Source organism: Lissotriton vulgaris, chromosome 3_1 (genome assembly GCF_964263255.1).
Source record: "Lissotriton vulgaris chromosome 3_1, aLisVul1.2, whole genome shotgun sequence".
NCBI classification, from domain to species: Eukaryota; Metazoa; Chordata; class Amphibia; order Caudata; family Salamandridae; genus Lissotriton; species Lissotriton vulgaris.
In genome coordinates, this window is record NC_141689.1 from 927,789,509 (window position 1) to 927,805,946 (window position 16,438).

Consider the following 16,438-nt stretch of genomic DNA (forward strand, 5'->3'; position numbering starts at 1 on the left):
GGATTGTTTGCAAGTCGTGGTTCGCTGTATCCTTTCGTATCTGTCTCAGTGTTTGGTTTATTAACCATTTTTGCATTTTAATTTCTGGGGTTAATTGTAATTTGGTTGATGTTCCCGGTCCTTGGCGTGACCTGTTTGGCAGGCCTTTTAGCAATTTCACACTGACGTCTAGAATAAAGTTTTGCCATACTTCTGTCAACTTTGTGGAACTTGCCGTCTGAGTAAAAAGAGTTTTCGCTGCGAGGCTTATGTAGTCGATGTTAGAGGGATTGCACCGAAGCCGCCTTAGATTTGAAGTCACTTCAATATCAATGACTGTGTGGTTCAGTCTCCAGAAATGAATTGAGTTTTATTGTGGCTTCTTGGGGCAGGTGGTCACTAAGGTGGTCACTAAGGTCGCTCGTCCCTATTTTGAACGCTGTTACCCTGCCAAGCATATTTAGAGATGTGAATGTGTAGTCCAGATGGGGAATGCTTATCGGAATGAAAGGTTGCCACTGGTGGATCATCTTCAGCATAGCGCCCATTCAAGACTCTTGAGCAATTTGTAGATTTATACATTTTTGCGGGACTCCCATGTTGCACTGAGTTCTTGGTTAAGGTTGTCCTCTGAATCCCAGCTAATGAGGAACATGTTAAAGTCCCCTGCCAGGATGAATAAATCGGAGTCCTCTTCTACCATTATTTTTTCCAATGCTTTCATCAGTTCGTTGCCAGCTTGTCATTTCTGTTTTGAGTGGATGTAAGTGTTGATTAATATTACATGTTGAGGTCGGTTAGTGGGCTACTATGTAAGAGGATGTTGTCAGAAAGGTGGATGGCACGGAACTCTTCATACTGTGTCTGCCCCATTTGCCATCTTGGCCACGCCTCCGAAGAGGTAAACCCTCTTGAAGTAAAATATTGCAAGCAATAGAAAGGTGAATTCCCAGCAGCACTATGAGTTACGTTATCATTGGAAAAGTCAGCAGTGGGCAAATAGAGAACCAATTGTCTTGATATTCATTATAGTAACATTGAATATATTAATGTGTGTTCTAGTATACACTCAAAATATCGAGTTTTAAATATCGATTTGCATTAATGTTGATTAAAAAATATAGAATGGCCACAATATCGAATGGACAGAATATAGACTAAAAAAACATCGAATAGAATAGCAGTAATATCGAATTCAAAATATAGAATGGACAAAATATCGAATGGACAGAATATAGACAACAAAAATATTGAATGGACAGAATATTGACAACAAAAATATCGAATTTGAGGTAAGTAAGTTAATATCAATTTTTTAATAATATCCAATTTTTTGTTAAGTATTTTTATGTTACTATATGTGTGAAAAGTGTATATTTATTTTATAATTTATTTTAATTAATTAATTGTATGGTATTTAAATTTGGCGTAATATAATTATGTAGCGGGTTGTGGATTTATAGGTGAATAGGGTGGGAAGTAGTTTAATTATAATTAATTAAATATGTTAATTTATTTATTGGTATTTAGTTTGAATTAATTGTAAATTAATTGTTAATTGGTAATTAATTAAAATATAATTGGTAATTAATTTTAATTAATTGATTAATTGATTTTTATGTTAATTTTATTAATTTATTTTCTGTAGTGGGCCGTGGGTTTTTTAGGGGAATAGGGTGGGAAGTAATTTAATTATAATTAATTAAATTTGTTAATTTATTTATTGGTATTTATTTTGAATTAATTGTTATTTACATTTTTAATTGGTAATGAATTACAATTTAATTGGTAATTAATTTGTATTAATAGGTAATGATTTTTATTAAATATTTTTTATTTTTACTTTTTAATTGATTAATTATTATAATATATTAAATTGGTAATTATTTTTAATTAATTTGTAATTGGTATTAATCTTTTTTTTTAATGAATATATCAAGTATTTACTTTCCCTACTGTTGCACTCACTGGAGTGGGAATAGTAAATTTAACTTCTACGCTATCCAACGCTTTTTCTACTGTTGCACTCTCTGGAGTGGGACTAGTAATTTTTACCCTCCCGCTATCCAACGCCTTCCCTACTGTCGCACTCTCTGGAGTGGGAACAGTAATTTTTACGCTCCTGCTATCCAACGCTTACACTACTGTTGCACTCTCTGGAGTGAGAATAGTAATTTTTATCCCTACGCTATCCAACACTTTCCCTTCTGTTGCACTCTCTGGAGTGGGAATAGTAATTTTTACCCTTACGCTATCCAACGCTTTCCCTACTGTTGCACTCTCTGGAGTGGGAATAGTAATTTTTACCCCTACGCTATCCAATGCTTTCCCTACTGTTGCACTCTCTGGAGTTGGAATAGTAATTTTTACCCCTACGCTATCCAACGCTTTCCCTACTATTGCACTCACTGGAGTGGGAATAGTAATTTCTACCCTCCCTCTATCCAACGTCTTACATACTGTTGCACTCTTTGGAGTGGTAATAATTATTTTTACCCTTACGCTATCCAATGCTTTCCCTACTGTTGCACTCTCTGGAGTGGGAATAGTAATTTTTACCCTCCCGCTATGCAAAGTTTTCCCTACTGTTGCACTCTCTGGAGTGGGAATGCTAATTTTTACCCCTACGCTATTTATTTATTTATTTTACAGATTTGTAGAGTGCATGGCTGCCCGTGGGCGTCCCAGCGCTAATGATAGGAACCAGAATCAGTGGGAGCCTTACGGGAACAGCCATGTCTTGAGAGCTCTGAGAAATGAAAGAAGGTTAGGCTGGGCTCTAATGTTTGGAGGCAGAGTGTTCCACAATTTGGAGGCATTGTATGCAAACAGTCGGCCGCCAGAGCGAGCTTTCTTGATTCTTGGAACGAATGCTAAGTTGAGGTTAGAAGAGCGAAGCGTTCTCTTGGTGGTGTGAGGTATGATAAGATTTTGTAGGATTGGTGGAGCCTTACCATGCATGATTTTATATGTCGTGCATAGTGCCTTAAAATGTATTCTCTCCTGAATAGGCAGCCAATGCAAGGCATTCAAGGCAGGTTTGGCTGAACAGCGACGGTGGGTTCCTGTTTTGTACTGTCTGCAGTTTAGATATTACCTTTCTAGGGGCCCCCAGATAGAGGGCGTTGCCGTAGTCCAGGCGTGACATCACAAAACCTTGGATCAACAGTTGTTGGGACTGTGGTGGGAGTAGGGGCAGAATGTTCCTAGCAGATCGTAAGAGGCCATGGCATACACCAGCCGTTTTTCGTGCCTGGGTGAAGAAATTGAGGCCTTCGTCCAACCATATTCCCAGGCTCTTGATTTCTTGTTTTGGATTAGGTGGAGGGCCCATGCAGGGCGGCCACAGGGCTTTAGGTTGGTACAGTGATTGGTTGCCTAGAATCATTATCTCTGTCTTGTCTTTATTTAACTTGAGGTGGGAGAGGTTCATCCACTTTGTTAAGTCGATTAGACAATTTTGGAGGTTGGTGAGGGATTGGTCTTGCTGACTTAGAGAGACGACCAATTGGGTGTCGTCAGCATAGGTTAAAAGCTTGATCCCAAAAGGGGTGACGATCTTACCAAGAGGGGACATTTAAACGTTAAAAAGGGTCGGACTCAGGGACGAGCCCTGAGGGACCCCACAGCTGATGGAAGTGGGCCTGGAAGTGAAATTACCGTCTGCTACCTGGAAGGATCTATCGTGGAGGAAGGACTCAAGCCAGGCCAGAGCGGGGCCCGTGATTCCAAGTTCTCTAAGTCTATGGACCAGTGTCGAGTGATTGACGGTGTCGAAGGCCGCGCTCAAATCCAGGAGGATCACTGCCACTGATCCTCCTGAATCTATGATTTTCCTTGCCTCTTCGACAACCGCCAGTATTGCAGTTTCTGTGCTCTGGCCGGGCCTGAATTCCGTCTGGGAGGGCTCCAGGAGCCCATTGGTTTCAAGATACGCGGAGAGATCATGATTAACATATTTCTCGGCTATCTTGCTAACGCCTGGAGCAGGGAAATAGGCCGATAATTGCCTAGCTCAAGTGGGTCCAGGTTGGGTTTTTTGATGAGTGCTTTAACGATTGCTTTTTTCCAGGTAGGGGGAACTATGCCAGTGGTTAGTGAGATGTTTATCAGCTCTGTTAAGGATGGAAGAATGGTGGGCGCCACTAACTTGAGAATATTGAGTGGTGCAGGGTCAATGGGGGAACCACTTTTGATTGAGTTTAGTATTGGGAGGAGAGTATCTGTTGTCAGATGGGTGAAGTGGGACAGTTGATATGCTGGATCATCAGGAGCCAGATGGGGCCCGTTGGCCGTGGAAATAGCATCAGGAGTTTGTGGTGGGAGGGAATTCATGATGTTTTTTATCTTTGTATCGAAGAATTCTGCGAGTTTATTGCATCAGGTGGTAGATGGCTCTACCAAAGGTAGAGGATCCGGTACTTTAAGAAGTTTCCGAGCAATTTGAAAGGTTTCCCGTGGGGAGTTGGTGGATGAGTTGATTTTCTTCTCAAAATATTTAGCTTGAGCTATTTTGAGTGCCTTTTTATAGTTGTGAATGGTATGTTTGTATTCAGTTTTTTTAATAGGGTCGAAGTTTTTCCTCCAATTTCTTTCTGATTTCTTGCATGCTTTTTTCAGGAGTCGTATTTCTTGAGTAAACCACAGGGAGGTAGCTTTCCCCCGAGGCTTGCAGGAGGCCTTTTTCAGGAGTGTTTTGTCCAATGTTTCTCCTATCCAGGTCGAGAACTCTGCATCGGCATGCATAGGGTTGGAGACAAATTTAGGGGGTGGAGTGCTCTAGCTGAAGTTTCCATTTTTCTAGATCTAGCGTTGCCCAGGAGCGAGTGGGCTTATTAGGTATAATTTTGGGGCTGGGGGAATGGGGCAGCTGCCAGTTTAGAGGGATTAAAAAGTGGTCAGACCAAGGGACTGGGATGTGGTCTAAGGTGGTGAGATCATTAATGTTGGAGAAGATCGGGTCTAACAAGTGGCCTAGTGAATGGGTGGGGAGTCGATTCAATAGTTTTAGCTGAAAGGTTTCAAGATCAGCTAATAGGTCGGAAGCTGGTTTGATTTCCTTTTTATCGAAGTGGATGTTCAAATCACCTAGGATGACAAAAGTGGAGTGAGTAGCAGCAAGTATGCATGACTGCTCCATAAGGGAGTCGCTGAACTGGCCCATGGGTCCTGGGGGGCGGTATATAAGAAGGCCCGACAGAGAATTACATGGAGACGCTTGAATTGAAAACAGAATATTTTCGCAGTCAAGGAGTGGACTGCCTTGTAGGCGACAAGAAAAACAGTCCTTATAGATTATAGCGACACCCCCTACCTTCCCTTTGGTTCGGTCCCTGTGTTGAATTAGGAAGACCGGGGGGAGGGATTTAACGATGTCGGGATCGGAATCGGGTCCAAGCCAGGTTTCCGTTAAGAAAAGGACATCTAGCTCATAGTTTTCTAGTGTTTGGTATATTTCTAGTGAATGCAGTTGATCAGAGCCATATGAATTGGGATGGGGGAGGAAGGTTCCGGTATGGTGGGATTAAATTTGTACGGACAGTGAAGACAATGGTTGAGGGAAAAATCCCCCGATACGGAGTGTAAGCAGGGGCCATGTATCTCTCTGCTTAGGTGTAGTAGAGTATCCCTTGAATATCTTTGCGCGGAAGGATAGTAGTATCCTTAGTTTCTGGCTCTGAGCTCTGCCTAGCGCGGACGAGTGCAGACGAGCTTGCCTTAAGCGCGCCTTCGGCGCGCCATCTTCGCGCCCGCTGCGCTCGACCGCTGCACTTCCGGCAGAGACACATGATTTATGGCAGTGCTTAGAGCGTTGGAGGGGGGGCATGGCCAGCACAGGGAGGCGTGTCTCTATCAATGCGACGCTCGAGTCCTGGGCGCGCTTTTAAGTCTGGTGAGGGGGGGCGTGGCCAGCACAGGGAGGCGTGTCTTGTGGCTCCCTCACTCGCAGGTAATGGCGGCTAGAGGGATGGGTTCACCCGTGACTGCGTTTGATCGGCTGTTCGGGGAGGTCTGCAACTAGTGCCCAAGAGCTAGGTTAACGTTTTAAATCACATTTTAAAAACACATTATTATACAATTAAAATGATGTCTGTCAGCTCACACAACTCCCGGCTTCCGCCTCAGGAGGTTCTCTATCAATGCGACGCTCGAGTCCTGGGTGCGCTTTTAAGTCTGGTGATGGGGGGCGTGGCCAGCACAGGGAGGCGTGTCTCGTGGCTCCCTCACTCACAGGTAATTGCGGCTAGAGGGATGGGTTCACCCGTGAAAGCGTTCGATCGGCAGTTCGGGGAGGTCTGCAACTAGTGCCCAAGTGCTAGGTTAACGTTTTGAATCACGTTTTAAAAACACATTATTATACAATTAAAATGATGTCTGTCAGCTCACACAACTCCCGGCTTCCGCCTCAGAAGGTTCTCTATCAATGCGATGCTCGAGTCCTGGGTGCGCTTTTAAGTCTGGTGAGGGGGGCGTGGCCAGCACAGGGAGGCGTGTCTCGTGGCTCCCTCACTCGCAGGTAATGGCGGCTAGAGGGATGGGTTCACCCGTGACTGCGTTCGATCGGCTGTTCGGGGAGGTCTGCAACTAGTGCCCAAGAGGTAGGTTAACGTTTTAAATCACGTTTTAAAAACACATTATTATACAATTAAAATGATGTCTGTCAGCTCACACAACTCCCGGCTTCCGCCTCAGGAGGTTCTCTATCAATCCAATGCTTTCCCTACTGTTGCATTCTCTGGAGTGGGAATAGTAATTGTTACCCTCCCGCTATCCAACATTTTCCCTACTGTTGCACTCTCTGGAGTGGGAATAGTCATTTTTACCCCTACGCTATCCAATGCTTTCCTTACTGTTGCACTCTCTGGAGTCATTGGGGGAGCTTCACATTGGTTGATCGTCAAAGGCGATCAATGCCAGTGTGAATTGCAGGTTCAAACTTGCCAGTTGCTGCGGATGGTCACTCTCGTAGTGAACAGCTGTTCTTATTAGCCATGTTTCTGGATGGTCATCGGCACGAAGAGGTCACTTTTTGAAGAAAGTAAACCAAACCTCTGGATTGCCATCAAATGTTTTAAAAATATTTATCACTGATGCCAGTTAAGGGTTCAGGCTTCACTCCAGTAAAGCCCAACCGCAGGATTCTGGCAAGTCCTGGCAGGTTCAGTTGGTGCTGGTCAGCGGGGCAGGTGGAGGGAGTCCCACAGAAACTTGCTGTGTCTCTGTAGCCCACATAGGAGGTCAGTTAACTGACCCTTGGAGTCACTCTGGGTAGACTGGGTTCCAAACATGCAGGTCCAACCTTCCTTCTTCCAGATAGCAAGGCAGTCCTTCCAGCAGCAGGGCAGTCCTTCTTTTGAATCTTCCAGATGTCCATTAGTGTTCGGGGGAGAGGTTCTGAAGGTCCCATTTTTATATCTGGTACCAGCCTGTGTGTGGGGGAAATCCCTGACCTACCCCTAGAACTGGTTCTGGTTTTCCCGGTCCACTGGTCCTGGCTTTAATCTATCTAGGATGACAAAGACAAGGGCATGCCTGGTGCCAGGTTCCTTAGTTTGTGCTGTGGGCAGGGCCCTTTGAAGTGTAATCAGAGTATGGTACAGCTCTTCCTCAGCCATCTTGTCAGGTAAGATCCTCTTCCCTCACACCTAGGCTTCTTTTGTCTTCCTGTCTGGAGGAAAAATACAACCCACAGCAACAGAGCCATTTCCAGTCATATGAGTCAGGACACTGGCAGCAAGGCACAGTGGATGAGGGCAAAAAATGCCAACTTTCTAAAAGTAGTAACTTAAAATCCTACGTTACCATTAAAGAGAATGTTAACTTACAATTCATTTGAGTGTAAAATGTATTTGAGTATCTCCTCCTAATCGGATGGTAGGATGTATTAATTGCCCTGTGTGCCTGCAATCTGAAGAGAACATACAATACTTTTTCTTCTTCTGCCCTGGTTATTTACGGCCAAGGTTGAGAAAAATTCTTCCAATTTGTAGACAGCTGGGTGTCAGGCAGTGTTTGGTGGCCCTGAGGATTATGCATGCAAAAATCAAAGAACCTTTTGTCTGTGCCATTGCCAGATATCTTCATTGAAGCTAGAGAATCAGAGCCAATGCAATGAGGTAACTCAGGAAAACTTTCTACTGGTTACGATCTCAACACTCTTGAAACATTATTACTGCTTAAAGATACGACATAAGTTAATGTCCCTAATGTTTTGAAGTTTGGGCGGTTGCTCTCCTAAATGTGATTGTGTTGTGTATAGGGAGGAATGTCCATCAAGAGGGCTTGTTTTGCCTTTGAGGGCCCAACCTCATAGCTGGCATGCTGGTCTTTACATGTTCCCATATTTCTGCTATGTTTTATTCATGTCTAATTTAATTTTTTTATGTTTTAGGTACTTGCCAGGTTTTATATTTCATATCATGTAATGCACTGGGATTAATGACATGATCATGTTTTATAATTTACCTGCTTATTTTTGTTATTTGTATTTTTATGCTGTCTGTCACACTTTTATGGTCATAGCACAAAATAAAGTATTTGCAAATAACATAATTGAAATAAGGTATCCTAGTGTTAGTCTATGGTAGAGACTGAACTTGCAACAGTTAACATCGCGTTTAGGAGTTTTTCACAGTCAGGACATGTAAACACTTAAATGCCTATGTCCAACTTTTTAAATACCATGCACTCTGCCTAGAGGGGGGTTAGGGCCAGCCCTAGGGGTGACTAACATGGAGTAAAAAGAAAGGTTAAGGCCTGGAAAAGGGTTTATTTTGCACGGTGAAAATGGCTGTTTGAAAATGCAGAACAGTCTGCAGTGCTGGGCCTGAGACATGTTTTGCAAAGCTACTTTGGTAGGTGGCACAATGAGTGCTGCTGGCGACTAGTAGCATTTAATTTTTAGTTCTTGGGCACATGCAGTTCAATTTACTAGGGACTTATAAGTAAATTAGGTGTGCCAATTAGGTGCAGGCAAATTTCATCAAGTTTTAAGGGGAGGACATAAATATTTTAGCACTGGCTAGCAGGGGTAAAATCCTGATGCCCAAAAAAATGGTTCATCAAATTAAGGGGGTGAAAGTTTGGGGGAATATCATGTCAAGGATGTCAGATCCAGGCGCGACCCAGGCAGGTGCTAACCAAATCGGCTAATGCTTCCACCTGATCAGAGACCACCCTTCTAGGTGCCAGCAATAACAGGACCAACTGCACTGTAAAGCTGGCTACATGCTGAGCAGTGTCCAGCAACACAACATATGAGGGCTCAATGTGCACATTGTTTTCCTTAGGCCACAGTTGGCCTGCTGTGTGCCCCAGGCACAGTTGTTACAGTATGCTTTACTCCTAGTGGTGTACATATGCCACCAGGAGTGCTGGGTTGTGGCCTCCTTCTCTCAAAATGTTTAGTGGTGTTTTCTGATTGGGTTTTGTTTTTCTTTTTCAACCCTATGGCACTGGCACTTCTCTGTTTTCAGAACCGGATAGGTTCCAGTATCTGTACCTACCCGCATGAAAACCCCTTGGTAGTCTCATGGTCTGAGGTCTTCAGTCAAGAGCAGCCTAGAGTCCTCAAGGTAGACCACTTTCTCTGTCTGCACTCCCTATGCTCCCAAGTCAAGATTCAAGATTCAAGATTTCTTTATTTTGGTTAATAAAAACCATAAAAGCATTGCAAAATGTATTATTACACATGTTAAAATGATAAAGATTATATACATGATTACAGTTCAGTATTTACAGAAATTAAATGTTTAAAATCTTTGATAAAAAAACAGAATAAATGTTTATAATAAATCCATAAACCAACCGCATTCTTCCGTTTGGATGTTGCCCGTGCGTGCAGCAGGATCTTCAAGTACTTCTGCTAGGGGAATCACAGCCAAGACCAACCCACAAGAATCTCAGAGGACCCTTTCTTCAGAGCCCTCAGCAAGTACTCGTTCACTTGGCCCCAAGGAGGAAGGGAGGAACTAGTCCCACTAGTTCTGGTATTTAGCAGCTGTGACATTCAGCTGCACTTGTGGCAGATTCTTGGAAAACGGGACTTTCAAACAGGGGGTCCACATTCAGAAAGAAGGGAGAGGTGTGGCATAGCGGCCAGGGCGGCTGAGTCTGGAGCATGGGGCTCACGGTTTGATCGCCGACGGCAGCTCAACTTAGCACCATGTGACTAAGGGCAGTAGCTCGTTTAATCCTCCTGATGGCCCCCTGCGTCTTGTGACCCCTAGTGGTGATTAGTTCACGCTTTACATATCTCGGGTTATTATAAGATGGAAGATGGAAGATGTAAATACTTTTTCTGTGTTAGCCCACTATGATTATGTCCTGGATAGAAAGGGTTGAACTGCCAGTGGTAGTGTCACTCTAAGTTAGTTGACATGTAAACACGGGCATCAGCTCCACCGGAAGGGTGTTTCCAATGTATTACAAGCAGTGATGCTCGGCCAGTCCCATACACCCTAAATGTGGAGGGGAATTCCAATGAAGGGCAGATGGGATGTGCATCTTTTTCATACGCTGCTCCCCCTCTAACTGAGGCAATGAAGAAAAGAAGCAACATATGACAGGCTGATGCAGTGGTCCAGAGAAGCGTGCAACACAGGCCTCACAAGAAGGAAACATTTGTGCTTTCACTCATCAAGTTGTGAAGAGGAAGACTTGTTGTGGTAAGCGTGTTCTAACCTTGGTGAAATCAGGATGGCTGAGAGAAAAGTAGCAGAAATCCTATGGAAACATGCCAAAGGACATCATTCTCAGGCAATTAAGCTCATGAAAGGGTCAGAAAGGAATATACTTTAAAGCAGCTGACAGATTAGTAAGAAACAGACGAACATAAAAAACATCAGCCTTATGATGGCTTTTAGTACGTGAGTATAAAATCATTTGTATACTTAGTTCTAGTTTGGTATATGGGAAATTCCGCTGCCAGTAAAGTGCTGAATAATGAAATGTTATTTATTTCAGTGTCACATCCGTAGACTGTATAATTTAAAGAATACTGTTTCAACTTCAATTTCAGGATTTTAAGGAAACGATTCATTCCTTGAAATTGTATTGTTTATAGGGTGCTGCTGGAACAGTTCAAAAAGCCCCAGTTTTGAATGCTACTGCTGGACCAGTTCTAGGAGCCCCAGGTTTTAATGCTGCTCATTATGCTGGAGATCTGGAAAGATTCATCAAAGCTAAAGGTATGCTTGAAATAAAGTTAAAGAATGGGAAATCGTATTTAATACTTACGTGTCCTATTCATGTTGTGCCTTTTAGCTGAAACTCAATATGAGACTGATAATACACTTACTTCTGTTTCTGAACCCGTGGTCTAATTCTGAGGCCGATTTAAAAAAAAACATCTCCGGGAAGGCTACAAGCATCTGTACCTGTTTTGTACAGAGTGGGGCACTTTGGTATTACGAAAAGGACCTCAACGATTTTTCAGCCTCCTCATTATTACTCTACATAGGTATGAAAAGTTAGCACGTGTAATGTACCGTAGTATTCCCTCATTTGTATGGGGCAACATGTGTTGTGAAAGGACCTCAGCCCGTGCACCTGTTTCCATAAAAAGTGCAAGGACATAAAAAGACCACCTAGTGCAAATTAAATCTGCAGGATCCGTAAAAGACTGCACTACCAAATGTTGAACTATTTCAAGACAGGACAGGTAAGGGATGCAGTGCTAGCACCTGGGCGCTAGTATTCTGGTCTCTCAGTTCCTAAGAGAAACTGTACATTGCTTGGCTGCACTCATCCTGATCACAAGTGTCAATAACCCACCTGCACATAAACACGGAGCTCCTGTTCCACTGCTGGGAATTGTCTGTGAGACATACGTTAACTTTCTTAGATAGTTTATGTGCCAAAGACAACCTTTTTTAGATCTGAACTACAGCTTTAACAATCTGTTAGCAAGCCCTATTGTCTCCACTTCATTGCATATACTTACAGTGGGATTTGGTTCAGCCCCTCAGAGATGTTGGATGGCTTTGTTGACTTGCTACCTTTGCTGCTCCGGATTTAGTGGCTTTCCTCTCTATTCTTGTGTCTGTTCCGGCAAGGAGCGTTTTGGTGTCACTATGTTCTGATTGAATGAATTTTACCCTTCTATTGTATACTCGAGGGAACTCTTTTCAGGTGTGGCTTGACAGCTTGCTGTGTCGCGGATTTCATATCTCAACATCAATCAATCAATCAAACAAATTTGTAAAGTGCGCTACTCACCCGCTAGGGTCTCAAGACGCTGGAGGAGGGGGGTGGGGGGGGGGGCGGGGGGAGAAGCTAGTGCTCAAACAGCCAGGTCTTGAGTTGTTTCCTGAAGGAGAGATGGGTCAGTCGTAGGTGGGTGGGGAGGGAGTTGCACGTCTTGGCTGCCAGGTGGGAGAACGATCTTCCTCCGGCGGTGGATTTGCGAATTCGTGGGACGGCGGCGAGGGCGAGGCTGGCGGATCGGAGCTGGCGGGTGGGTGTGTAGAATGTGAGGCGGCTGTTGAGGTATTTCCGGCCCATGTCGTGGAGAGCCTTGTGTGCGTGGGTGAGGAGTCTGAACGTGATCCTCTTGCTGACGGGGAGCCAGTGCAGGTCTTTCAGATGGGCAGAGATGTGGCTGTGACGAGGGATGTCCAGGATGAGTCGTGCAGAAGCGTTCTGTATGCGCTGGAGTCTTTTCTGTAGTTTGGCTGTGGTTCCGTCTTTTCTGTAGTTTGGCTGTGGTTCCAGCATAGAGGGTGTTCCCGTAGTCCAGTCGACTGGTGACGAGGGCCTGGGTGACCGTCTTCCTGGTTTCGGTGGGGATCCAACAGAAGATCTTTCAGAGCATCCGCAGGGTGTTGAAGCAGGATGATGAGACGGCGTTGACTTGTTTGGTCATCGTGAGGGAGGATCCAGGATGAAGCCCAGGTTGCGCGCATGGTCCTTTGGCTTGGGTGCGGTGCCCAGGGCGGTTGGCCACCAGGAGTCATCCCAGGCAGAAGGGGATGGTCCCAGGATGAGGACTTCCGTCTTGTCTGAGTTCAGTTTCAGACGCTGAGCTTCATCCATTCCGCAACGTCTTTCATTCCTTCCTGGAGGCTGGCTCTGGCGGTGGCGGGGTTGTTGGTGAGGGAGAGGATCAGCTGGGTGTCTTCGGCGTAGGAGATGATGTTGAGGTTGTGTTGGCGTGTGATGGCTGCAAGCGGGATCATGTAGACGTTGAAGAGGGTGGGGCTGAGTGAGGATCCTTGCGGAACACCGCAGATGACTTCGGTGGCCGCGGATCGGAACGGGGGGAGGCGGACTCTCTGGGTTCTTCCAGCGAGGAACAAGGTGATCCACTCAAAGGCTGCTCCATGGATTCCTGTGTTGCTGAGGCGCTGTATCAGGGGGCAGTGGCATATAGTGTTGCTGAGAGGTCTAGGAGGATGAGGGCAGCAGTTTCCCCGTTGTCGAGCAGGGACCTGATTTCGTCGGTAGCTGCGATGAGAGCGGTCTCGGTGCTGTGGTTTGCTCAGAAGCCGGACTGTGTGGGGTAGAGGGATCCGTTTGTCTCGAGGAAGGCGGAGAGTTGTTTGTTGACGGTCTTCTCGATGACTTTTGCCGGAAAAGGGAGGAGCGAGATGGGGCGGAACTTCTTGAGGTCCGTGGGGTCCGCGGTGGGTTTCTTCAGGAGGGCGCTCAGCTCGGCATGTTTCCAGCTCTCCGGGAAGGTGGCGGATGCGAAGGAGCTGTTGATGATGTTCCGGAGATGGGGTGCGATGATGGAGTCGGCTTTGGTGAAGATGTGGTGTGGGCAGGGGTCATTTGGGGAGCCGGAGTGGATGGTGTTCATCAGACAGGTGGTGTCTTCAGTGCTGACAGGGGTCCAGGTGCAGAGGGTGGTGGTGGGGGGGCGTTGGTTCGGTGGTTGGGTGCGTGGTCTGTGCGCCAAAGCTGTTGTGTATGTCGGTGATCTTGGGGTGGAAGAATGAGGCGAGTGAGTCGCAGAGGTCTTGCGAGGGTGTGATGTCGTTGTTGCAGGCGCTGGGCTTGGAGAGCTCTTTAACGATGATGAAGAGTTCCTTGCTGTTGTGGGTATTGTTGTCTAGGCGTTCTTTGAATGTTGTCCTTTTGGTGGCGCGGATCAGCTGGTGGTGTTTGCGGGTGGCGTTCTTGAGGGCAGTCATGTTTTCTGTTGACTGGTCGTAGCGCCAGGCTTTCTCGAGGGTGCGGCAGGTTTTCTTGGAGTTTTTTAGGTCGTTGGTGAACCACAGGGCTTTCCTGCTGTCGGGTCTGCTGGGAGGGTTCTTCAGTGGTGCGAGGTCATCGGCGCAGTTGGTGAGCCATCGTGTGAGGTTGCGGGCTGCTTCGCTGCGGTTCGGTGCGTTGGTGGGTGGGTTCTGGCTGAGGGCGGTGGTGAGCTGGTCGGCGGTGATCTTGCTCCAGCTTCGGCAGGGAACCTGTTGCGGGTGGTGGTGGGCCTTGGTTCTCCTGAAGTTGAAGTGGATGCAGCTGTGATCTGTCCAGTGTAGTCCGGTGGAGTGGCTGAAGGAGATGTGCTTGCTGGAGGAGAAGATGGGGTCAAGCGTATGGTCGGCGTAGTGGGTGGGGGTGTTCACCAGTTGCTTGAATCCAAGGTTGGCGAGGTTGTCTAGCAGGGCGGCGGTGTTACAGTCCTTGTTGTTCTCCAGGTGGAAGTTGAGGTCCCCTAGGAGGATGTAGTCTGAGGAGGTGAGGGCGTGCGGGCTGACGAAGTCTGCGATGGTTTCGCTGAATTGTGTGCGTGGTCCCGGGGGTCTGTAGATGAGAGTGCCTCTGAGGGTGGTCTTGGGGTCGGTGTGTATCTGAAAGTGAAGGTGCTCGGCGGCATTGAGGGTGTCGTCGAAGTTGGTCGTGATGCGGATGGTGTTTCTGTGGACGATGGAGATGCTTCCTCCGGTTTGGTTGACGCGGTCCCTCCGGGTGATCTTGTAGCCATCCGGGATGGCGATGGCAATGTCGGGGGCCGAGGAGGCGTTCATCCAGGTTTCTGTGAGGAAAGGTGACGTCTGGTGATGTTGTGTCAAGGAGGTTCCAGAGTTCGACGGTGTGCCTATGGATGGAGCGGGTGTTGAGCAGGATGCACTTGAGGTGATTGTTGATGGTGCTTGGCTTGGCGGGTGCGGTGCAGGTTCGGAGGCAGGTGAATTTGCATGCTTGGCAGGTGAAGGGTCCGTGGGTGAGATTGTGGAGGGTGGCGGCGTTGTAAGTCCGTCAGCTGGGCCGGCCTCGTCGAGGGCCAGGGGTCCTGGCATAGGGCGCGGTCCAGGCACGGACGGGCACAGACAGGCTTGCCTTTGGCGCGCCTTTGGTATACTTCATACCATAAACAATACACACAGATGAGCTTCGGATCCACCCTCTTCACTGAAAGCAAGACTCTGCCCAGCATGTTTTAGCTTTTTATTTTGTGAAGTTCCCACCACAATATTTATTGGTTATAGCATTAGTGTCCATTGGTGGCAGAGATAAGAAAGTAGCCTCTAACATTTCTTTCTACTCCCGCTGGGTGGTTCTATGAAAGTCCGGACACCCGGAGGCTCCCCTGCTGCTCCATCTGGAGAACTGGACTCTGAAAGAAGCATTAACATTAACACAGATATACTTTTTTACAGTGCGCCAACACCGAGGCTACTTCATCTCTTACACCCACCACTTAAGGTACACTCCTGCACTGGTCATTGTTCAAACCCTTATCCCTTGTATATCTCGTTTTCATACTGCACTCCCTCAATGCCATTTCTTATTAAGATGATCTCTTATCCTGTTATTTCATCAAAGCTCTCTCACCCCTAGTTGCCATTGCCAATGACCCCCTCACTCAATGCTTCATCTCAGAATCTCTCAAGACAGATTCTCTCGCTCCTAAAAGCTTCACTAGACCCTGATGTACCTGCCAACTACTGGCCCATCATTCACCTACTATCCAAGATCATTGGAAAATCAGTTTATGTTGAAATCCAAGATCACATTAAATGTTCACCATCTAAAACGTGACTATCAGTTTTACCTATGCTTTGCCATGCAGAGATCTCTTCCCTGACTGCGGAGTCTTGCTATGTTAAAGTATAGTATTAACAATATACTTTTTTATTTAACACAAAAAGACCTCAAAAAATATTTTTATGTTAAATATTGTTTGTTCATTATATATATCTACTTTGAATGTAGAACAGAACAAAACATTGCTACAACACTATTACATGAATCTTTAATTAAAACTTTAATTAAAGGAAACATATTACATTAAATCAGAATTATTTTTCGGAAACTTACATGAAAAAATAAAATCACACCTAAAGCAATAAATATGTTTTTACTGTCCAGTAAAACTTATTTAAATTTATGCATTTGATTAATTAAAATGAAATAATATAATAATAACACTTATTATTGCATTCTTTTTTAATTCATAATAATGTGTTAAAATATCTTATAATTAAATAATTAATAGGCACTTTTTATATATTTG

General features: G+C 45.5%; 1 protein-coding gene across 1 annotated transcript in view; it reads left to right on the plus strand.

Annotated features, from left to right (window-relative positions):
• Positions 1-16,438, plus strand: part of LOC147727229 (annexin A1-like) — a 489,945-nt gene that overhangs the window by 17,070 nt on the left and 456,437 nt on the right. The window contains exon 2 of the mRNA XM_086963595.1: positions 11,045-11,168. Within this exon, the coding sequence (XP_086819721.1) occupies positions 11,045-11,168 (124 nt within the window). The remainder of the gene's footprint in view (positions 1-11,044; positions 11,169-16,438) is intronic.